This window comes from Magnolia sinica, chromosome 4 (assembly GCF_029962835.1).
Source record: "Magnolia sinica isolate HGM2019 chromosome 4, MsV1, whole genome shotgun sequence".
NCBI lineage: Eukaryota > Viridiplantae > Streptophyta > Magnoliopsida > Magnoliales > Magnoliaceae > Magnolia > Magnolia sinica.
The window spans coordinates 102,594,354-102,620,593 of record NC_080576.1 but is presented as its reverse complement, the minus strand read 5'-3'; the positions used below and the strand labels follow the sequence as shown (position 1 = coordinate 102,620,593).

Sequence of the window (26,240 nt, the reverse complement as noted above, 5' to 3'; positions counted from 1 at the left end):
CATGCATCAATTTCCAGACAGGCTGACAAATCACAGACAAGTTGAGCAATTTATGGGCCTTCTCAATTATGTATCAGACTTCATTCCCCACATTTCTCATCATTGCAACCTTCTTTCCAGGCAGCTGAAGAAACACCCTCCTCCATGGACGGACAAGCACACATAAGTAGTTAGATCCTTCAAAGCTTAACTTACCCATCTACCCCACCTGCAGATCCCAAGTCCTTCCAGTAATCGAATCCTACAAACAGATGCTTGTGTTCTCTAGTGAGGTTCAACCCTTTTTGAAGACATAAATGGCCATCGGAAGCTTTGTGGATACAAAAGTGGAGCCTTCTCCCAAGCAAAACAACATTATTATTCCACTTTTAAAGAGATGCTTGTCGTAAAAAAAAGCCATCGCTAAGTTTCAGTTCCACCTTATTGGCCACCACTTCCAGTTCGAAATGGACATGCACTCTTTCCCAAAGATTTTGCAATTCAAACAGAAAATGTTACCCCATCCTCAACTCCTCTGATGGGCAGAATGGTTCTCACAATGGACCTTCACCGTCAAGCACATTAAGGGCAAATCAAATGTGCTAGTAGTCTTCCTCTCCAGAAATCCACATTCAATCAACATGACAAACCACACTCCTCTTTTGGAAGTCTATCCAATTGATAGAGTGACCCAGTTACCTGAGGAAGTTCGCAATTCTATTGCCAACCTTCTCTTTACCCAAAGACGAAGTGCACACAACTTCCAACAATTTTTGGAAGTTCATTTCTTTATAAACGGACCAATAGTTGAGCATATTCCCCATCCAGATTACCCATACCTCACTCCTATTGAGTTTAAGAATTTCTTTTACCTCCCGAAAGAAGTGATTTGTGTACTCCAGTACCTCTTTCAATCATACACCATCACCATCATTTTTAATACTCCCAAGTTTTCGTCATATCTCTTCCAAGTCCAGCTTGGACGCCTGCACCACCTTGGACAGCTTAATACAGCCAGATGGCTTCAATGGTTCCATCCTTTGCATGAATGGATATCTGTCCTTGCAAATCCAAATGTTCAACTAGCTCGCTATGTTGTGGTCACCTTCCATATTACCCGCTAGTTCATCTCTATTGTTGAAGGAGAAGAAACTTATACTCCAGCTGCCGCACACTCCAACATACAAACCTGGCAGTCCTTCAGCCTCGCTAGACATTTTCAGGATCATCAAGCACAGCTCTCAGTATTCCTTCTCCAGATGGCCAACATGAACCATATCAACAATGCAAACATTCCACTAGATGTCCTTGCTCTACAATTTGCTCATCCAGCTCATCCCTTCAATGAACAGTTCATGAACCATCTAATTGGAATCTTGGAAAGAAATGGACACTTTGTTGAAGTGATGATACACCTGACTCACCTCTTGTTGGAATCGGCAATCTTGGTGACTTAGATGGCAATTCCGTCAACTCAAACTAGGATAATTTATGGTTTCCATAGGAATATTCTCTGAAGCAGTACTATTCACTTTTACTGGAGCAAATAGTGAAACCGCACAGTAAAACAACATAGTATCTTGTTTGACAATTGCCCCTCATATTGTAACAATAGATAGTTTAACTTTTTACAAGACTTTGTAATAGTAAAACTGTCGGTTTCAGCCCATGGTTTATAGCCCACAGTTTTGTTATTAGGCTTTCAACCCATGGTTTCTAGCCTATGGTTCTTGCTTGACCTCTCTCCTATATAAAGGGCTCATCTCTCATTTCCTAGGCAAAGTAAGTCCTAGCCAGGAGTCTTGTATAATTCTTATGTAAAGAAAGCTTTAATCTTCTTTAATGGTTGTGTCCTAGCTATATAATCGCTCTAGTTGGTCTTCTGATGTTCTTCTTTGTATCTGCTACTTGGCTTTCTCCAATGTGTAGGAAGAATCCATTACGTCTTCCACAGAGCATCTCAAGAAGAGCACAACAGATCACAAATCATAGTTGGAGGAAGATGAGAGGAAGTGGCATGATTTAGAATCTCAGCTAACTCGTCTTCAACCCTAGCACAACATAGCATGATCAAGTAATCTTGTGAGCAATGACATTTAATATATTAAAGTTGGGTGTAAACCCTATCCATACTGATGAAGGAAAATCTAATATACAGAAAAATTTTCGACCTCAACTTTTTGTTCTTGCATTGAACCCCAAGATCTCACAACCTCTAGAGCGGGCAGAGGCTAGTACAGAAGCGTCAATTGGCCTTGGGAGTAGAACAGAAGCACAATGTCATATTCAACATTGCAATGTAGCTAGACTAACAAGTGATGTTTCTCTTTTGAGCAGGAAACCTTTAACTTGCAAGATGAAGGGACTAAAAGGAAATTTGAACAAAAGGACCACAATAGCATAATTCCACTGGTAGACAGTTGCTCATCACCATGCATAATCTATATCCAACCTTGTATTAGAATCTCTAGTCAACACAACAGAAAGTTGAGAAGTCTTGTGCTAAATCCAGTCAATGATCAGCTGTTCGTGACAAGTGCATTGGATGATATCATGAACTTATGGAAAATTTATGACCAAGGGTCTAATGCATAATTATTTAGTTTCGTGGACTGTTTCCCCAAAGCAAATGAGATTGCCTGAGGATATAACTTTGCACCCACATGGAAATAGCATATATTTTTCCTGTACTGTTGATGGTGATGATTCGCAAATATCAATTATGAATCTAAATTTCTCACAGAAAAAAAAAAAAGTTACTTTTATATAAGAAAAGCCTCATGTCAAGGGAATTATAAATAGTATCACTTTCATGCCTTGGGTTGATATATGCTTTAGAACTGGTGGGAGTGATCGTGTTGTGATTCTTTGGAGAAAGAAAGAAAGTCAAAACCCATGGAAAGCAGAGGCATTATATCAACAACTACATTTTTCAGTTGTTCTGAGAGTTTTTGGAATGCAATAGAAGTAGGTGATGATACCTCCAGGAATGGATAACAGAATTGTTAGATTTGATATATTAGTAGGAAGAGTTAATTACAAACGTCAAATTGAAAGCAAATGCATGAGTATCTTGGCTAATCCATCTAACTTCAACTTGGTCATGAACCCATGGTGCAAAAAGGAGTTCCTCAGAAGCAGCTTTGGTTGTGTGATATCAAGCTAAGGCAGACAAAGATTCATTTATTTAAGTGGAAACAAGAAAGTAGTGAGTCACAATCGGCTTTGATAAACCAGGCATGGTCTCCTAATGGTCCATACATCAACTCTGGCTTGGCAAATCCTATGATCCATATTTTCGATATCAGATACATTGGTTGCAACCCCTCCCAATCAGTGAAAGCTCACCAGAAACGAGTTTTAAAAGAGTATAACATCATTCAATCTCACTTCTTACCTCCATCTCTTCTAATATATGCATTGGATTGCACGAGATTGCTTAGAAGTTGCAAAGACAACTATTACCTGTATCTTTCTATTTGCTCTTTTTGTATTTTTTGCATGGCGAGGGAAAACGCACAGTTTATCTTTTCTGAATAGGGCAGGATTAGACTGTTATAACACTCACAAATTAGTTTGCTAACCAAGATTCATAACATGACTTAATTTACTCGCTATTCGAGCTCCCCCTAAAAGAAGAAGAGCTTACAATTTATAGACCTTGAATTCGGACCTTAAATCTAGACTTGATTTGCAATGAAATAAGAGATAACATTGCCAACACTACGGTACTGTTATAGTGGTATTATTCGCCGACATTACAGTACTGCTACATTAGCACTATTCTGCCGACAATATTCTGCTACGGTGATTTCACTATTAGGTATTGTAGCAATAGTACTTCCGTCAGACTACTACATTATTTTGGCTTCAATTTATTCTTCTTTTTCTATGTCTTCTTAAAGACTTGATAGAGCTTAATTCATCCTGTGGGGGCTTTGATTCTGACTGGAGCACTTTATGTCATGGATTGATTGAAGACGGTGCGCAACGATTGAATGACGGCTTGATTAATGCCTTTGCTAGGATGCTTGACTTAATTAAAACATATCTGAGTCATAAGGGGCTTCTGTCGATTCTTTGTTAGAATGGTTCTAAGCAAAACCTGCTTGTAAGCATAGGACTTGATCTTTGAGAAGTGAAATTTCTTCTCGAAGCTTACGAATTTCTTTAAGGTCTTGTTGAATTTGGGTATTGAAGTTAACAAGGGATGCTTCTTTAAAGGATTTTGTGGGACCAGAAGGATTGACGGGAATGAGGGGAGACAGAGGAGGGGTTTGTTTGTGAAAGAAAGTGGAAATACCAAATTTGTCCCCCCATCTGCTCAAAGGTTATGCGAAATAAAGTGGGAGTTGAGGTTGATGGATTGGGCTTAATTTGATATTCCTAGCCAATAAAACATGAGATGGAATATTTGTTAAAGAAATTCATAGTTTGTTGCATTCTTGGTGAAGTTTGGGGGAAACCTCATTTTGTAATTGAGTAAGACAAGGTTTAAGGATAATATTATATTGTGGACCATAAAGAATCCACCAATTATCAAGGAATCATCAGGAACTGACTTAGAGAATTTTTTTATTGAAACTTATAAACCATGAATGGGAGTTGTTGAAATTTTGAAAAACTAAGACATAATCCCATGCTCTTTATAGTCGAAATTTATTTTGGGACAAATTCATTCCCCACTCAATAGGAGAGATGATATAGAGGACTTTAAGTTTGGAGAATGCTATTTAATGGGCAGTATCAACTTTTTTAGAATGGGAGATGAAAACACTTTGGGTTTGGAGGAGAATTGATTCATAAAATTGTCGAGTGAGATTAGAGGCTTTGGGGATGAAATGTTGGTTGGGAAGATGAGAGTTTGGATATTAATAGGTCAATGGGAAGTTTTGAATATTCTTGATCAAGGGCAAATAAAACATGTTCTCCAATTGGGGCATATTGGGATTTTTCTTGAGAATGAAGAAGGGGAGAAAATTTATTGCCTATTGGAAACTCGAGTTTTTGTTTGCCTTCATCCTTTGCCTTGGGAGCAATGAGATCTGCCTGACAGAGGTTACAAACAGTATGGCTCTGATACCAAAGTGGTGCTTCAACACATTATTAGAAAACATCTTGGAGGAATGGAGGGGGAACCAATTTAGGAAGTGTAAAGAGATGTTGCGGACTGTGCTTTTTTTGGGATCCTTTGGGGAGTGTGGAAGGAATGAAATGTTGGAATATTTGAAGATACGGACACTCCAATAGATGTGTTAAATAAAATAATTCCTCACATGCTTATAAGCTGGGAACTTGCGAGACGAGTTCGAAGGATGCACGAAGTTGGAGATGCTTGGAATTGGGATGATATGTAATTCTGGATCTTTTTTGTATTCTGATTGTATCACGTGAGTGACAAGAGGGTCGCTGAATTGGGGGCACTTTCCTCTGCATACATGCAATTATGGAAGTTTTAGAAAAAACTAAAAAACTAAAAACACCACTAGTTGCAATTATGCGGAGAAAAGCTCAGCTTTAGTGTGGCAAACCCGATGCGGAGGGCATGGGGCCTGCCAAAAATGGGATTAGACTTAATCCTGATTATGTGGGTTCCGCTACCCAAAGGGACACCCTTATACTTTTGAGTTGAACTAATTTACAGTGGAAAAAATAAGTGGAGCCTATCACACGATGGTGTCAAAGTAAATGCATCCATACCTTTGCTTCAGATTCTAGATACTCTTCTTCAAGGTTTCTCTGTTGTTCTGAAATTTCACCATCAAGACCAGATGCCATCTCTGATCTGCTCCCCATCATGAAAGGAATTAGAAGCAAATGTGGAAGTTATTACTCTTTACTATTGTGCAAACTAAATGCATTACCTTTCATTGAAGCTTTTCAAGTTATCCACAGATTTCCTGATACGACTGATAGAAGGCCCCAGCTCTTCCTGTATAAGAAACAATACACCAATTAGGAAAACCAAAATCCAAGGAAAATGCAGGGGATAATATTATAAACAAAATCTACAGCTCTTGAACTTTTCATAATAAATTGTCATGAAAAATAAATACCTTATACATGGAAAGGTTATGGATGATCAAGTTCGCAAAGTAATTTCCATATTTCTCCAATTCCTCACTGAACACAGAGAAAAACTATCTTTTGAGTACACGGAACAAGGGAAGTCTAGTTGGTGACACAAATTTTCTGGCACATTGGACAAAATCTAAAGAATTAAAATGCCTCATCCAGCAGTTCTTTTTTCCCATCCAATGTGGGGTCACCTTCTGATGATAAACACTGTTCATATGGTGGGCCCCATCATGGATGGGAGAAACCCTGAAACTCTCCCATGTCAAACTACCCTAACATCTGAGCAGGACCCACTAAATGTGGACCAATGTTGGTCTCTGAGATCCCAACCAGACGAGTACAACGTCTAGTAGAGGACATATTGGGGTATGGCTCAATAGATGAACAGATTAGGTTACCTGAAGATGGGCCCCACCTACACCATTGCTGGGCCAAACAAAACCATCATTTCATTGAGTCAAGCATCATATGAGGCTTCGATAAAAATAGAACATAAATCTCGGGAGGACTAATTTAGGGGATTTAGAAGAACTACACCCATTAGATGAAGAGTAATTTTGGGCTGTGATTGTATCAACTGATATATTGACCAATATTATTGATATCACCAGGTGTGCAATACAGAACACCAAAGAATTTGAAAAAAAAAAAAAAATCCTCAGTATTGATGCGAATATTCTCAATATCAGCAATAACATTGCATGATTGGCTGGTATATCACAATATTGACATATCAGAATATATCATTGATTTCTCCTTTATAAAATAGCATAGAATTAATCAAGAATCCATCAACACAAGCATACATTGCTGGAAAGTTCAAAAAAAATAAAATAAAAAACTTTAGACAGATTTTTTTGGGGGGAATTGTTCTTACGTGAATACTGAAAACTCCATTCAAGTTGTTTCACATCAAAAACACAATTTTTGTAGAGAAACATGGTCAAAGAGTGAATTTGGCCGGATCCCCAAAGGTGAGAAAACTTTTATTTTACTTGTTAAAGTTCATTTCTTTTCCCTTTTTTTTTCAAGAGATCAAGAAGAAAACAAGTATAAATCCATATCTAAGAATTAGTGTCATGCATTCATATGGTATAAATCCATTTCTAAGAATTAGTTTCATGCATTCACATGGATTTCAACCAACAAAAATTGATTTTAAAGATAGAGGAAATTGGGGGTATCCAAATGTCTTCCGTTTTCACCCTTTAAAATTGCAATTTAGTGCGTAAAAGTATATGTTGATGAGTGTAGGCTGATCTGCAGATTGAAAACACTTTTTTAATTATTTTTAAATAAAAATACATATAAAAATATATTTAAATAGATAGATGTTGTGAGAGATCCCTTGCATATTTCTGTTAAATAACTAATGCCTTTATTTAAAAATTAGTGCATTAACAACATTTTTAATTAAATGATTTGAAATTTTGAAATAGAAAATTTCTTTTTAGTTACTATATAATAAAAATCTAATTGTGAGAACATTACATATTTGTGTTGTTAAAAATATTGATTATTTGAAAATATTTTAATTAAATAAATAATTTTTAAAACGATATTAATCTATAGTTCTTATTGTCTTCTCTTGTTCCGTAGGTAGTCTAAAACATCAGTAGGAAAGCAACCTGCCATCTGCAGGCAAGATAAGCTAACTGAGAGCAAATATACAGGTCAAAGTGTAACTACTGTGGCCATGTGTCGAGAAGAGTGTCCCAATTAGAGAAGCATTTGCAGGGGTTATCAGAATGTAAATGACTACCCTGATGTTCTGAATGATGTGAGAGTACAGATGAAGGAGGTGTTGAGTTATGGTATTTCTCAGAAAGAGGAGCGAGGAGCAAGTAGCAAGGAGATCATAGAAGAAATGATGTGTCCTATATGAAGACTTGGTGTTGAGGGAGTTCAAATCATGCATGCTCCTACATAGAACTATAAGGATTGGGGAACTTTATCTCTGTGCTCCCTGACTATACCGTACCTGTAATATATCATGTATTTAAATTTGTCCTTATCATGCATTTATTAGTCCTTATCTTGTTTGTCCTAAATATAGATAGCCCCCTCTATATATGTTGTACTCTCTTGAGAAATTGATCGATACAATTCAATCTTCTCCATTTTTGTCTTTCTTTTTCGTTCACTCAATGAGATTTATATCTCACTACACGGTATCAAAGTGGATGTCTTTTCTCTTCAACTTGATTAGAGGTCCATAGTTGTTAATTCCTAAGACCTTTGTGGGGCCCCACTTTGGATTATCAATGCATCGAGATGAAACCAATTTCCAATAGAGGAGATTATCACAATTTTTTGGCATTTTTTCGAGATTTTTACCCCCAAGAAGGTCAAATTCTTCCCATTCTCTTCTTTACTGCAATTTGTCTAGCTTTTCTTCTAGAGCATTGATCTTGATCTCTTGATGGTATGATCAGATCCAGATGATCGTTAGGCCATCTTGACATTTGTTTCATGTTAAACATGTCCATGAAAGCTGATTGGAGAATGGAACACTAGTGGCTGGATTTTTTAACTAGTCGTTTTTTACCTGCTGTTCACGCCTGAATTATGTGAACTGTTGTTTTTTTAATCTTGAACTCTGTTAGGCATGATTGGTATTGTTGCATCTAGATGCATTGACACCTAGAAACTTGTGTTGGAGTTAAGATCTATTGCATCTAGATTCTAGACCTGCTGTTCTGCAAAATATCATCTTGGTGGCTACATTCTCTTCCAAGAATACATATAGGACATTTGAAAGCGTCTTTGAGATACATCATATTACTTCTGTTGAGTTTCGGAAACATTCCATTACTGATAGCACAGATGACTGCAATCCCATTGGTCACATGGTACAGATCTCTCAAGCTGAATATGATTCTATGATGGGGACATCTCGCACACATGCACGCCCCCCCTACGCACGTATGCAAGGAGGAGGGCCCCACCATCGATCTGGATCGATGACGACGTCCAGGGAGGGCCACCTAGTTAGAGGGCTGCATTTTGGTTCGTTGGAGTTGACCCGATAGTCATGTGAATCCCACCATGAGTTCTCATGGTCGTGGCCCACTATTCCAATTAATTTAGTACTTTGGTTTTGCTTATTATTGTTATTAGGAGTATCATGAATGGTTTAGATTGCTTTGATTAGTTGTTATTTTTTATTACTTCGTCACCAAGTAATAGGTTGCGCACATGGCGCAAGTTTTGGGGTATAGGGTTTTATTATAAATAGGCACCCCTTGTAGTCTTTTTTATTCAATGAAGATTAATAAAATTGCTGCGTTTTTCTGCTCCTCTAAATTTCCAAGTTGTGGAGATTCAACTGGGTGCGAAACCCTCCCTTCCTCGAAGGGCTGACTACCGCGGTGTGAAGCCACACCTATCCCGATTCTCCCCCACTTTCTTTCATCCATATTTCTCCTCCTATAATCATCTACGCTTCAAATTCATCCTCTATTGCAGCCGTTTTTCTTTCTACAATAGATTTTCAGAATCTGGCCCTACAGGAGGGCTGAAACTTCGGCGGAGCACCAAGCACAAATCGTGCATCGGATCGAGCTGAGATTTGGGGGTTTTGGAGTCCATCCCTGACTAACCAGGGCCAAGGTGGCCTTTTTCTGAATAGTGGGCCTCACACACGTGCAGTCGGGATCACACGCACGTGCGTCTAGGCCATTGTTGTTGTCCACACGTGCGGTACTTCTCTGGTTCGTCTCTCTCCTCTCTTTCACTCCTCTTTCACCCAAAATCCCTAAACCTAACCCTAAATTACTCAAATCCCCAATTTTATGCCCTTTCTTCAACCTTAGGGTTCCCCGAATTAAAATTTTTGAATCCCTTGGATTGGGGGAATTATTTTTGTGCATGTGGGGATGAATTTACCCTCCTTTGATTCTTATTTGGTCTACAATTTTGATTGTTCCGGTCCTGGCATGTGTAGGTCTAGATCCACATAAGATTCCCCTTGATTGAGTGTTTGAACTTTTGTGTGGGATGTGGAATTTTGTGTAATTGTTTCTGAACTAGTGTGATCTAACACCTGAAAAGTCTTGCACATCATACTTGAATTTCATGTCCTACATCATTCTATGCTAAAAAAGATGGCAAGTCTCCAGGGTAATTTTGCTTCCAAGTCTCCTAACCTTTTGCAGACATGTACCACCTCTTCCGCCCTTCATGTCACTTTTGTCAGTAGTCCATGGGTAATTGACTTAGGTGCCCCCAATCACATGTGTGGTATGCCCAATCTCTTTTCCTCCATCTACACTACACCTAGCAAAGTAAAATGTTGTTTTTTGATGTCTTAAATCTTTTCAAAAATAGGGTCTGAATATGATGGCGACCATGTATCTCATCCCGATGTGTATCGTCGCTTGCTTGGTCATCTTATTTACTTGACTAATTACATGATCTAATCTGTCACATGTGTAGTATGTTTATAATTCTTGAGGAGATGTATCATGTGGTGTGGATGTGTACTAGTAGAGAGGAGGGATGTTCAGCATTTGACTCATGCATTCATTCATCCACTATCCACACGAGCTGGTGGCGCGCAACTAAATCATCATGTGCACCTTTGCAATGGCTACGATTTCAATTACGTATGGGACTAACCTGAGATCAAGAGTTTACCACATTGAGTCTAGCTATCCAAATCAGGCATGGGACTGGTTTGGATAGAATTCCTTTGTGATGGACCCCATGGCTTGCGATACCGCGTACTATCATTCCAACTACAGCACATGTCGGCTTTGTCATTCCTTTTCCAAAGCATGCCGTATACAATAATATAGAATTTAACTATCTTGTACATGATGACTTGCTACTCTTATGACTCATGGTTACTCATTTTAGTATGTTTAACATTGATAGCATGTGCATCTAATAAACTATAGTAGTACATCTATTTGTCGAAATATGTTCATGATAACATGTCCACTTGCGACAACACATGTGATTGGTGACATTCATTAATGAAAACCTGCTAGATTATGATAACGTACTCAGTTACAGAAATCTTCTTATCCATGCAACTCGTGCATCCATGACGGTATGCCTAGCTATAATAACATGCTTGATTGATAACATGCTCACCTATGATAACATGATTAGTTGATAATATGCCCATGGTTGTTTTAAATGTCTTTACGGGAGCACCCTAATAAGCCGTGTTTTACTCCCGACACGACGTGGACTCACAAGCTGTAGTTTGCTCAAAGCGTTATTTTCACACATTTTTCAGGATGCGTTTAGTCGTAGGGGCATGTTGCGTTGATACCATGTATATGATGTGTAACCATCTAATCAGATTAACCATTCAAGAAAAAAAAATGTCCCTCCATGAGTAGGGTTTGATGTTCAGGAAGTTCGTTAACCATTCACCAAGTCTGGTAAGTGGCAAGGAAGCTACTACGGTCCGAGTTCGGGAGTTAGGAAGTAGAAGTGCTCGGGTTTCGAATTTGGGGCGTGACAGTGGATGCAAGCTTGTGTGCAATCCGCCTTCTTCTCCAATTTGATCAACGGCTCTCCAAAGGGCTTCTTCAAAGCATCCAGGGGTCTAAGGCAAGAGGATCCTTTGTCCCCATACCTATTCGTGGTTGTTGGGGAAGCTTTAAGCAGGATGCTCAGCAAGGGAGAGGATAATGGACTGATTACTGGGTACAAAGTGGCTAACAGTAGTGCTTCATTCACGCATCTCCAATATGCAAATGATACTCTCCTCTTTTATGATGCGAACATAACCTTTGTGGACAACCTTTGAAAAATTACTGTTTGCTTCAAGACAATTTCGGGATTGAAGGTAAATGTTGTTAACTCGAAAATGCTAGGAATTCACATCAATGGCCAAGATATTGTGCCTTTTGCAAGTTCTTTTGGATGTAGAACTACAGATTTCCCGACGACATATTTAGGTCTCTTGTTGTGTATTGGTAAGCCCCCTATTTATATGTGGGCCAAGGTTATTGAAAGAATAGAAAGGAAGCTTGCGACATGACAAACTCGCACTCTCTCTTATGACGGATGATTGACTCTGATCGAGACAGCTTTCGCAAATATGTCAATATATTCTCTCACTTTTCAAATGTCCAAAAGCGGTTTTGCACAGGTTAGAAAAGATGATAAGAGACTTCTTTTGGAATAGTTGTATGGAGGGACGAAAGTTTCATCTCCTTAAATGCTATGTGTGTAAATCTATTGAATTAGGAGTGGCGGGCATCAAAAGCTTAGCGAACATGAATATTGCTCTTCTCGGAAAATGGATTTTGAGATTTGGATCTAAGTGGGGGAGGTTGTGGAGGGAGCTCATAGCAAGTACGGGATGGAGCATTGCGGGTGGTTCGTTTGTCAATCCTCCTTATATATAGCCTTATCCATTTGGAAGGCAATTGTGGCAACGGTGCAATAAGTGCAAAGAGGGATTGCTTTCTCTCTTGGAAATAGGTGTCGTATTGTCATATCATATTCTGGGTGGATATTTGGTGTGGGGATATAGCATTAAAAGAGCTTTTTCCAAGACTGGCTAGCATTGCATCCGACCAGTTCGTGTCAATGGCAGATTGTCTCCATTTGCGGAGGCTCCTTTGTTCAGAATCTGCCTGTCGGAGGAATTTAACGAATACTGAAACAAAGGAGCTGGTGGATTTGTTAGGGTGCTTAAAAAATCTTACACCTTCTCTTCAGGTTTCGTATTCCATGCTTTAGAAGGCTCACCGATCGAGTAACTTTTCCATAACATCACCATACAATATGATTTCCACAACCACTTTTCATAGTGACCCGCCTCATCCTTTCCACCATTGGTTTTATGGTGAACTTCCCCATGTTGTTTTTGTTTGGTTGGTGGTGAGAAGGAGGATCCTTACCAATGACGACCTTCAAAGAAGAGCCCTTATTCTACCAAATATATGTTTGATGTGCATGCAAGATGCAAAATTGATTGATCATCTCTTCATTCATTGCCCGTTTGTCATGAAGATCTATGATTATCTTTTTATTTTGTTTCGCAAAATGTGGGTGATGCCAAAATCAATGGAGGATCTCCTCTAGGCCTGGCACGGGGGAGGAAACGGGAAATCAGAAAAAGTCAGATGGAGGCTCCATATTATGGCTCTCATGTGCGTTGTTTGGGGGGGGGCAAGGAATGCTTATTGTTTTCGAAATGATTTTTTGTCGGTTGAAGAGGCCATTGGTAGGATCAAAGGCCTTGCTTCAAAATGGGCAGCTCTTGTAACTACAGCCTAGGCTAGGTTGGGGTCCTTTCTTTTTCTTGTATTCCTTCTCGCTTTTTGGTGTTTCGTCAATAAAAGTTACTATTACTTCTCAAAAAAAGGTTTTGAAGCCAATACAAGCCTTTTAGATTCATAAAAGCAACAGACAAGCTGAGGTAGAATTCTTAACAACGAGTGGACGGTTACGCCATCATAAACATGATCAAAACCATAAAAAGAATACATATTTGCAATCCTCTCATTAAATGGGATTTTTTCCATGTTTTTCCGGATTTTTTCGACAAAAGAAAATTTCAACCATTATGGGGGGCGCAACAACCGTTATGCCCCCGTAATGTCGTTATCGGTAACGGTGATGGCAATGACCATTACGGTCACCGTTACTGTTACAGAATATCTTTGGTTTGAAGTGTGTAATCATGTTACTTTTAATATTCTTGAAATTCCACCATTCTCCTAAAGTTTCCCCAAGGCTTCCCTAATACTACAATACATTACCCAATACATGTGATATTACCCAATGATCCTACGAGGTTTCCATATTCCAAAGGTTTGTTAGATATTGTGATAGCAATACATACATAAAACATTGGTTGTAATAGACCTAAACAAAATAAATCTGCATACTTGGTCTGCTTCTCCTTATGTTCTGTATATGAGGATTGGAGAACCCACGTATCTTCCAAGAAATTAATCCATGTATGGGCAACCTCTGCTTCTACCTTACATGAAGCTACGGACCTTGAAAGATCATCTTCCTGTTATAAAGAGAAAAGCATGTTCAAATGAGACACATCTACATCATGAAAAGTTTGCCATCCTATGTTATGAGATACGAGATCCTAGTACTATTGGTTGCTTCAAAGCAAAAAATGGAGCATATTTCAGACCTTTGCTTTCAAATGTAGAACAATTTGATTGCTTGCTTCATCAAACTGCTCTATCTCCTCCCTGGTATTGCGAAGGCGTGCAAGAGCAGATGTAAGGGAGGCTTTGACCTGTAGTGGATAGTCCAATGATAAAGGATATCAAAAGTCTTTTATTGATATAAAATAAAATTACTACAAGAAGAGCAAGCAGGATGCATGAATGTTGCTTGTTTTCCAAATGATATTTTTCGCAATGTATCACTATGCATCACAAGTAATGTATCACAATGTATCGACAATACCTTAAGTGTGCCACTCACCTCTGCAAAAATATTGAAAACAAAATCGCCGAAAATTTTGTTTTTTCTAAAATCTTTTCCTTTCATTACATTCAACAAAATTTCAACCATTCTGATTGTTTGGAGAGGAAAAGGGTTTTGGTGGTACCGTGGTAGAAATCAAGATCGAAGAGCGTGCAGTATCGGAACTCAAATTAGTGAGTTCTAGTAAATTTTAATAGTTTTTTCTTATTTAAATTCCTTAGGATCAGTGAAATGTAGTTCATAATTTGTTGTTTTACATGATTTTGCGTGCTTGGTCAAGGTTTTGACCTTCAATTTTATAATTTGAGAAAATTGGGGGAAATTCAAAATTTCCTCCATTTCACCCATTTAACTACAATTAGAGGGTTCAAAAAATCACGTTAGAGTGCATGGAGGCTGATCTATAGATTGACGAAACTTTTTGAAATTTAAAATATATATATATATATATTCTTGATTAAAAATGCTAAAAATTATGAAAACAATTAGATTGACTGGATGTTATGTACACAATACACCTAATATTTTGTATTTATAAGTGTATTAATCTTAACATCAGCCACACTTGTTTATTTATTTTTAAAATTAATTTAATTTTTTAAATATAAAAAATTATTAAAAATATAATCTTAAATAAATGCACCATATACAATGTTGTCAAAATATTATCATATGACAAATCGTAATAGGTGTTGAATTGTATAAATTGAAAATCATATTGTAAATCATAAGATTGTTTTATAATTTTCTAATGAGGATGTGGCCTACATGTTGATGGATCGGGATAATGTACTTGCTGAAGAGTTTGGGAAAAGGGCCCGAATATCTTCTATAATGGGCCAAATCCGTAGACCCATCAATGGACCACACATTGTGGCACCCATGGTATATACCACAAAAGGATTTTTTTTGTGGCGTATACATTAAATTACGAATTTTGGTTCATTTTTGCTTTGCTTGTCTCACTAAAGTAGATAAGGGTATCTTAGTCATTTTCCTTTAAATAAGAGTGTAGAGCTAAGATTATAACATCCAGCCCATAGTTTATGCTTGATGTGAGGGCCATATTAGTTTTCGAGCTTCTCTTTTGTTTTCCTTCATATAAAAACTCAATAAACCAAAAAAGTCCGGTAGCTTTTGGGACATTTTTATCTTCTCTATAAGCCTTGGGCTAAGGTTTGTGTAATTGCATGTTCTCACAAGTGGGGCATATGATCTAGGCCATCAGAACTAGTGAGAACTTTAATTATTCGCTGGTTATTACATTGTTTTTACCTTTCTTTTCAAGTGAAAGAATCTCTATTTTTGGATTGAGTGTGTTTAAGCATGATTTGATCCTTGGGTTTGATACAAATGCATGCGGTTGATGATTCTCATTCGTCAGCTACGCTGTTTTCTTTTTAAAAAATTTGAAAGAAAAAATGAAAATATAAATAAATCAGATTTTTTAAAAGGTAACATACCAGGGATTGAACCCTGGATCACTCACACATGTTACACAGTCTCCACCAAATCAGCCAACGAGCAGGAGAAATCAATTTTAAAAAAAAAAGAAAGAAACTCACCGATCATCCTTTTGCCCTATGCACCAAGTAATACCATGTCATTAATGTGTTGAAGGATTCTTATTTTTCATTTATTTTTGTCTTTCAAGAAAATTTCCTTAAAAAATATACAAGGATTGTTTAATGATTTATGTTCTTGTTACCTTTCTTGAATGTAGAATCACGTTGAAAAAGCAGCATTTGATTCCACAATACATACAAGTCAACACAATCATAACCATCCACAAAAACATTCTAGATAAATCATACATTAATTTGGTGTTTCGACTAGTTAAGAAATAAGAACTCATAAAAAGCTTCATGATTTAATGTTGAAGAGAATATATATATATATATATATAGAGAGAGAGAGAGAGAGAGAGAGAGAGAGAGAGAGAGAGAGAGAAACCCTCAAGTCCAACCGGTTGGACCATACAACCACTTTGGTAAGTTGTGAATAATTAATGTTATTATTAGTAATAAATAAGAGTTAATAAATGAAAAAGTAGGACTTAAGGGCTTTAAGAATCGTTATAAGATATTAAATGATATATACATATATATATATCATTTAATATCTTATAAAGAATAAAATAAAATAAAATACCTAAACCCACCCCCCACCCCCCCTGCAAAAAAAAAAAAAAAATTTAAAACCATAAAATGAAAGCCAAGTGAAGCTTAAAATAGAAGAGAACAAGTATAATTCGAACGTAAATCGGGATTTGAATTGTAAATCGTACTATTCAAATCATAGAATCGTAGGATTCATATTAAAAGGGATTTAATGTGGGATTTAAATCGTTTTTGCTTAAGATTCGACTCAAATTGTAAATTGTAGGATTTTGACAACACTTGCGATATATTGTAGGACATATTTAGTGTCAGTATTTTGTACAATGAATGTGCTGAGTGATATAAATTATAGAAATATTTGTGATTTATTTCTTTATTATTTTATATGAACTGATTTTCAATACAGTTATGTCACTTCTATCTGACAGCGCCTAGTTTGGTACCCTACACAAAGAAAACTTATTGTGTGTATTTGATTTTAGTAAATCTTTTTGAGTTCTAAGTGTGTAATGGTGTCTTTTTTAACATCCTCTAAAGTTTTCATTGAAAAATTCAACCAATCTCCTTATGTTTCCCAAAAACAGCGATACATTACGCAATACATCCAATATTTCTCATGCGATAACTGATATGTTTCCATATCCCATGGGTGTGTTGCATCCATCGATACCAATACTGAAAACATTGGCTGAGGTGGTAGTATTGCTGATGCTTTAGCAATGGAATTCAAAAAATGAGTATGACAGCAGTTATGGCCGATGACGCTGAAAGTTCTGCTGACTAGGTGGAATTGCTCATGAAGAAGTAACCAAACACGAGAGGTAAAGAATATACAGCTTCTATGGTTATGGCATTACTCATGGCAACTATTTATAAAAATGTTTTAAAAAATATCTATGGTTATGGCATTAACCAACCACCACAGCCGAAGGTGAAATGTTATGCAACTGCTGGTGCAGATGATGCAGCTAAATAAGAATCAATTCGCAATATTATAGAGGAGTAATCTCCCGAAACTGCAGAAAGAAATTTCATTTCTAGAAAATCAAAGCGAAAAAAAAAAAAAACCTTTTTCAATTCAGCCTCAAGCTCATCTCTTTGCTTCTCGAGTACTGCAATCTCAGCTGCCAATTCCTGTATAAGATGGACATGAAAAGAAATGGCTCACCCACATTTCTTTCAATTTAACAAAATGATCTCTGCATACATATTCATGCACTCACTCAGCAGGTGACAGGGGCCTGCTCATGTGCAAAAATGAATCATAAAGCCTTGAGAAGTCTTGAAGCACAAACAAAAGAAAAGCTCAGCCCAGTAATGAGTGGTAGAGATTGACATCTCACTTGGTATATTAAAATATCAAGTAGGTCATGAGCCAAAAAGTTATAGAGGAATCCGATGCTGATGCGAGGATGCACCAGGGGGCCTAAGAATGAAACCATTCAAACGTATGTGCTAAAGTAACAGAGAATAGAATATCTAAGATGAGTTTTCTGGCATAAGGTGGATCAACATGGAAGTTGCCCCACACATAGTACAACATGCACGCAGGAAAAGAAAAAAGAAAAGAAAAAGGAAAGCCAACAAATAGTTCATAGCATCTGACTTGGTATTTCCAAGTATCAGGCAGGATTTGCATGCAATTAATCTGCTAATAGGCAGGATAATGCAAAAGACACTGATTGATTAATATATCATTAGATTTGGTAACAATCATCATATTCTTCTTTTGAAGTATGAGTTTTCCTGTGCAGAGACATCATCCAAGGACAGTATTCGAAATGTACTGACAATATGCTGTACACTAGACAGCACATTTCACTTGGTGGGTGGGTATTAAAAAGCATTCTGTCAGAATGAAAAAATAACCACTGATGGCATGTTAATGTGAATGATATTGTAATCACTCAACACTTGTCTTGAGTGTTTCTATACCTGAATCTTGATCAAATCAATATAACAAAGATTAAATAAAAATAACCCAAGACATGGTATCTGTTGAATTATCCTAAAAGACTATACAAAAATACTTCTCCATACTTAAGTTACTACATAAGCAAAGCCAATGGGCCTAAACTCTATTCTAACACAATTCAGCCCAGTACTACATAAGCAAAGCCAATGGGCCTAAACTCTATTCTAGCACATTTCAGCCAAGTAACATTGAGAAACCACACATGAGATCATCACGGTCCACCCATGAGATCATCATGGTCCACCAACAGAGGGTAAAGTTCAAGAAGAATGGAGAACATATTGAACTGTGGGATAAAACATGGGGTTCAAATGGACATTTCATGATACGAGTATGATAGATAAGTGGTAAAACCCACTTGGTGCATACTTCTTAGTAAAACATTCAAAAGGCAGGAGCAAACAATGTAACATCAGAAGACTAAAAAATCAAACATCATGCAGCTGCATAAACCAGCCCAAAGGCACGTCAATTGGGTCTTGGCATGACTCAAAATGAACATTCCCAATAGCATTTTTTTTTTCCAGAAGCATGTGAAAGAAACCAAGGAAAAATTTTCAGACACCAATAAACTAGATCCACGCAAGAATTGTTTCAGGCATCATGCAATGACGCAAGCGCATGACAAACATGTTATAGAACTAATAGACATATACCATGAAATACAGAGAGAACCATAATGGAGAAGAGGAAGTACCAACACGAAGGTCATGTCACATACTCTAACATTTGCTTATGGGATCCATTTCATTTTGGAAAACAAGATTGACCATGAAGCAAGCGAAATGGTGGTAAGAAAAAAAAAAATTTACACAATAGTATCACCATCTCAAAAACCAAAATAAAATAGATTGAAGCAATTAAAAGGAAGCTCCAATATAGCTACGCTTTTTGCATCAGAATAGTTAACTCTATTGGAAAGCTAATTATCGGTAATCATTCAAAAAAAAAAAAAGAAGAAGAAGAAGAAGAAGCTGACTGTTGGTAAATAAACTGTTCTTAGGAATCTCTGCTTGTTTGCAGTTTCACAGCCAGTTCCCAGTTCAGATAAACGAGGGTTTATGTCAGATGTGCAACTGGCTATCAAACTTTCTCCAAGTAATCATGAGAACCCAAATAGCTGGGACAAGGTAGAGATGATGATGACAAATTATCTTGAAAGATAATTCATGGTACTGAAACTTTACCAAGCTAAATCGATAAGATGGTGTCTTTTTATCTGGTTCCAAACATTTCTGAAACACTGGAGTAAATATACAAGCATAGCTGCAGAAATGGCAGCATACCTTCTCAACTTCTCTGACTTCATTTGCCTTAGCCACACGAAAATTAAGTGCCTCTTCTTTTTGATGCCTGCTTAGAATATGAAGGAAAAGCTTTAGAGAAATCTTATATAAAATTTTGGTCCCAAAAGTCGAAGAGCCATATCAAAGTTTTTAACGGCAACTAGATCGTAGTAAAAAAAAATAAGAAATTAAAAACCATTATCTAATATTAGTAAAACACCTTGTATTTTTGTACTTTTAATATTTTCATGTCGATTGGTCGTGCACGCACGGAAGCACACATATATGTAACCAACGGTACTTATGCATGCCTATGGATATCCAAGCCACCATACATGTATGGGTGAGTTTGTAGAATTTGTAGATATATAAATAAGTAGGTGTGGACATGCGTTCAGGGTTTGGCAGAGATCCTGTGGCACGTCCTATTTTGTAAAGTGGCATGGAAATCACACCACCCATGTGGATGGTCTGATCATACATCTGTACCATCAACATAGTTGGCCTTAACCTGCATAGGTCATGGCCCAAAAACTATCCTGACAGGACAATCGTAACTGTTCAATGGACTTTTGAAAAATAAATGTGGACTGCTGCTTGTTCAATTTCAACCATCTGTTTGTAGGACACTGATCAAATGGTTAAGACATTCTGAAAAATATATACATGGAGTAATTGATGGATGGATGGATAGTCAGACAGGTATCTGACTCGTGATTTTTCTTGAAAAGTATGAGGTTTAAGAAAGTTGGAGCCAACACATGCTTCCTACAGTGTGAGATAAATGAATGAACAATATTTGCAATATATATATATATATATATATATATATATATATATATATATATATATATATATATATATATTCAGTATTTCAACGGCTATTAGTTGAGGCCAATTAGAAAATGTTATCCAATAAAATAAACCTAAGGAAGTATATGCATCAGTCAGCATCTGATGAAGACCTGTTCAAGCAGTTCCAATTTTTGGCTGGAAACAGGAAAAAACCTCTTCATCAGTCATTTCATTCTATATATCTTTTTTCTAGTTCTCCTAGAGGTGTAAGCAGTAAGCCTCGTTTGCTTTCTCCTTGCTATGTGCTTTCTTAGGTACTAAAATCTTTTATCTGTAAGTTTGGGATGCTTTGCCCTTGCAAGAATTCCCATGAAACTCCTATTTGTTTATGGGAACCAGTCTGCTCTCGTATCATTAGCAAGTGTTTATTCCGATTACTTAATTCAAGAACCAGGTACAGTTTTTAGAAGAGCTAATCAATAATGGCACTATTCCAGTTCTCTCTGTCAGAAATTCATTAATCCACAACAAACAACTAACAATGAACTTTGGTCGGAGCAAAAAAAGGAAGCAAAGGAGGCTGGTAATTGAGATCCAATAGATCAAATCCTTCAGCCTACAGCCTTCAGCATGTGGCTCTCAAACCTCATCACCACCATAGTAAGAATGCTGCAAATTTGCGTCGATCTACTCATGATCATGATATTGAGGTGCTCAATAATTTCAAATAGAGATACACACATGCACGAATGCATTTGAGGGAACTTCGGATGGTTTGGCCATGCACACATGAATGTGCATTAGAGGGAACGTAGACCTAGACAGTTTTCCATGTGCATCGGAGACGAAGAACTACACTAGTTAAGACCAGTGTTTTAAATATCAACGATATCAGCTGATATATCCCACGATATATCTTGTATCCCACCTATGCGATACAAAATGCACAGGTAGTGCCGATATATCCCACCTATTCGATCTAGTGAGCATTTTCAATTTTCAATCAATGTTATTGTTGTAAATCACATTAAACCAAAGTCAAATGGTTACAAATCTATGATTCTTCATGTTTTCCATGAAAATTTATGGATTTGGAACTTCGATTTCAATATTTTGGAGAGATGGGTCAAGTTGCGAAAATTGAGAAAAATCAAAATTTCTCAATTTCTCACAAATCAGTTGCAATCTTTGTATCCAAACACAAAATTAAACATGTATGTAACCTGATCTAGTGATTCTTCTTTTGCTTTTGAATGTATTGCTTGTGTTTCCATACATGTCTTCTTACGTTTATACATTATATGAATAGACTTTGAATATACTTGCATCAGTTCAGTTGGAAAGCACATATATTAGGACCCCATACAAAGGAAACCCTATTATGTGCACTTTTTTTTTTTTTGTAATGTTTTGATTTCTAAGTGTGTATTGATGTCTTTTTCAACAATCCCTGAAGTTTCATTGAAAAATTCGACCAGTTTCCCAATTTCTCATGTTTCCCAACAACAGCGATATATTATGTGATACAACCGATATATCCCATGCGATAACCGATATTTATTCATATCCCAAAGGTGCAATACATTACGCGATAACGGTATTTAAAACATTGGTTAAGACTTAAGAGTAAATTTATTCAAGCTGAGGCCTATAATAGGGCGAGAGGAAGGCCTAAAAGAGTGTAGGTAGAGGCAGTAAGAAAACATCTGATGACCTATAGTTTAATTAAGGATATGGTCCATGATAGAGTGGAATGGTGGAACAAGATTCATGTAGCCAACCCCAATTAGTTGGGATAAGGCTTTGATGATGACAACAAAGATGATATACATACAAAAATACACGTGCGTATGCATCGCGTGTGTGCACATGTGCATCGATAATGAGGTGGTCCACAAAGATCATTGATTTATATTACCATACATACAGATCAATCAAGGCGATGATCTGTAGGAGTTAAACATAGTTTGCAGACTAGGTGAGTCAACCCAGGACTTGGCCAAGTCAACCCGACCCAGTCACCAACCTGATCAGTGGATAGGGAGAACCAAGGATGCACAAGATTCAGACCTAGTTTCCTAAGTTAATTGGGGATATGGTCCTTGATAGAGTGGAATAGTGGGATAGGATTCAATTAATCGGCCCCAATTAATTGGGACAAGGCTTTGATGACGATGATCATGATCATGATCACGATATGCATACAAAAAATACGTGTGCTTGTGCATTGCAAGTGTGTGCACACGTGCATCTGTATTGGGGTGCTCCATAAAGTCCATCGAATTACAATACCATACATACAGATCAGTCAAGGTGATGACCTATAGGGGTTATATATAATTGTTAGACCAGGCAAGTCGACTCGGGACAGCCACAAGTCAACCAGGGATTCAGCCAAGTCAACCCACCCGGTGGGTCGGGAGAACAGGGATGACCTGGTTTCTTGATTCAAGGGGTCAGGAGACGCGCAGAACTCACACCTGGTTTCCTGAGTCAAAGCCGGACCTATTTTACTGAGTGAAGAAGAAGAATTTTTTCAAGTTTTCTATTACTCTTTTTTTTCAAAGAAGGAGAAAAAGATTTTTATGGTTTTTTTTTTATTTTTTCTGATTGTGCTCTATTTTCTTTTTCAAATGTTTCTGTTTTTTCAGTTTCTTCTTTTCATTTTCTGATTATTCTTTGTTATCTTTTTCATTTTCAATTTCACATTGATTATTCTCCAAAGAAGAAAAAATTTCAGGTTTTAACTTGTTCTCTATTTTTCTTTTTTCAGCTAAAGAGTAATTATGCACGAGAGATCATGATCCCTAATTCATAATTAGGGTTAACATGAGGTATTTAGAGATCAGGATCTCTAATACATAACTACTGTTAACTAAAATGAGATCAACTCATTTTTAGGCGTCTACCATACAGTGCTTAAGATTTTTCTTTTCAGTTTTTTTTTTCTGATTCCACTGTATGTTTTTTTTTTAAGAATAAGGAACAACGTGATTATTGTATGTAAAGTTGAAGAGCTTTGGAAGAAGAGAAAGACTAATAGGGATTGGACGTCCGACCCTATTATATTTGTAAGGATTAGATAACCAAATTACATAAAATACCCTTAAGGAAAAGGGTAAAACTGGAAATTTATTTTTTTAATTAAAAAAAAAGCCTAAAAAATAACATATAAATAATAACAGGCCCAAAAGCCCACAACACGAACCAGGGGCCCATGGCCAAGCTCATATATACTTAACACTCCCCTCAAGTGAGAAGCATAGATATCAATCATGCCCAGCTTGCCTTGAATACGTCATCCCACTTCAAATGAAAGGGCCTTAGTGAAGATATCAGCAAGTTGTTCTGTAGACCTGACAAAGAGAGTAGAGATAATGCCAACAGTAACCTTCTCACAAATAAAATAACAATTAGCTTCAGTATGTTTTGTGTGCTCATGAAAAACGAGGTTGGAAGCAATATGAATTGTAGCTTGATTGTCACAATATATGGGCACAGTAATCACCATAAATCCTAACTCAACGGCAAAGCTTTTCAACCACAGGATTTAACACGCAGTATTTGCCAGAGCTCAGCATTCAACCTCAACGATGGATCTAACAACAACATTTTGCTTTTTAGTCTTCCATGTAATAAGTTTCCTCCAAAAAAGGTACAATACCCTATTGTAGAATGATGATTAACAAGAGATATTGCCCAATCTGCATCAGAATAACCTTCAATATTCAAATGATTACGACAACTAGATAGAATGTCACATCCTAGAGAAGATTTGATATAGCGAAAGATATCACGAACAACTTCTCAATGATTGGAGCAAGGAGCATGCATAAATTCGCTTACCAAACTGACGACATGAGATAGATCAAAACGAGTAATAGTCAAATATATCATCCGACCGACCAAGCACCAACACATGAGGATCATCAAGAACCTCCCCATCATCAATCTAAAGCTTCTTGTTAACCTCTAACGGGAAATCATGAGGCTTGACATCAAGATTACCAATCAAAGTCAAAAGATCAATAGCATATTTTCACTGAGATAAAATAACACCCTCTTTTTTTAACGAGAGATTTCAACGCCAAGAAAATATTTAAGCAATCCTAAATCTTTGATATCAAAAACCTTGCTCATATAAAGCCTCGATTCATATATCTCACCAGCATCATCACCTGTAAGGCTATAACAATAATGTCATCCACATACACACTGACAATGATAATCTCTTGCACACTCCGCTTAATGAACATTGAGTGGTCTAACTGAGTATGAGTAAATCCAATACCAATCAAGGCCCCACTAAATTTGTTAAACCAAGCTCGAGGGACCTGTTTCAAACCATATATTGCCCTTTTAAAACCACATACTTTATTTTCCTCCCCCTTTCGAGTAAAACCAAGAAGATGAAACATATAAATTCCATCAATCAAATCACCATTTAAGAAGGCATTCTTAACATTGAACTGGTGCAACAGCCAATTCAGATTAGCAACAAGAGAAATGATAACACGAACTAAGTTCATCTTAGCAAAAGGAGCAAAGGTTTCAGAATTATCCTCATCATATGTCTGTACTTTGTGTAAACCATTTAACAACTAGATGGAATTTATCTTTGGTTACCATCAGGGTGGTATTTAAAAGCATATACCAAGTAGCAACCCACTAGAAACTTTCCAATGGGTAAATAAGTCATCTTCTGTAACGTCTCGGAAAAATCCGTACAAAGATCCGAGTACCACCTCAGGCAAAAATCACTCAGGACCAAAAACCTTTAGAAATTAGGTTAAAGTTAGCAAGTGTTGAACTAGAGTGCTTGTGAAATTAGCACTAATCACTTTAAATATGATCTGCAAGACCCAAAACGTGCAGAATCATTGACGCTACATTACCCTGAAATCTAGAATCCATCTCAAAACCCAGTTGCTCTCGGGAGCATCTTGAAACTCCGTATCGGACCTGGACTACACGTCGAAAGTCCAATTACCCTGAAACTATACGGATATGACCGCATTACTGGACTTGACAACCCCTTCGAAAATCAAGTCCTAACTGTGTCTAGAAATGCACAACTTGAGCTTGGAGCGAAGAGTGAGAAACGTAAAAATATTTAGAAATAAAAATCCGAATTTAAGTAATCTGAGTCGTGTCGCTTGCGGGCCAAATATAAGGATTCAGACCGTCAGAATCTGACCCAAATACACCCTCAGATCAGGAGAAATGTCCCACACATGTTGATGTACTTGTAGCCCTGATCGAGTGACTGTGACCGTTAAACTGAAATTGGTCCGCCATAGCTGATCTGTAAATCCGATCGGAACGAAAACTCAACCTGACCTAGATCCATGGTCAGGGAGCTTAAGTCCGACCGCACGTAGAAAAGGGGCCACCAGAAGTGCTCCGTTGGACCGGAACAGTCCATATTTGGATATAACCTAAGTATACCTTGGCCCTGGGGCCATTTCCATCAAACCTGGGCCTATATAAGGACCTTAAACCCTCTCTCTCTCACCCCATACGAATTTGAGAAACCCTAGGAGAGAGAGAAGAGAAAAGAGAAAGGAAAAGAGAGGAAGT

The 26,240-nt window shown here is 37.3% G+C and overlaps 1 protein-coding gene across 7 annotated transcripts in view; it reads right to left on the bottom strand.

Annotated features, from left to right (window-relative positions):
* Positions 1-26,240, bottom strand: part of LOC131243563 (uncharacterized) — a 128,681-nt gene that overhangs the window by 25,855 nt on the left and 76,586 nt on the right. For 6 of the 7 annotated variants that reach the window (XM_058243018.1, XM_058243014.1, XM_058243016.1 and 3 more), the window contains 7 exons: positions 19,767-19,932; positions 17,673-17,738; positions 14,183-14,290; positions 13,920-14,050; positions 6,036-6,102; positions 5,844-5,911; positions 5,680-5,764 (listed from right to left, as the gene is read on the bottom strand). In XM_058243018.1, coding sequence (XP_058099001.1) covers positions 5,680-5,764; positions 5,844-5,911; positions 6,036-6,102; positions 13,920-14,050; positions 14,183-14,290; positions 17,673-17,738; positions 19,767-19,932 — 691 coding nt within the window. The remainder of the gene's footprint in view (positions 1-5,679; positions 5,765-5,843; positions 5,912-6,035; positions 6,103-13,919; positions 14,051-14,182; positions 14,291-17,672; positions 17,739-19,766; positions 19,933-26,240) is intronic. The other variant, XM_058243015.1, reaches the window with a different exon arrangement.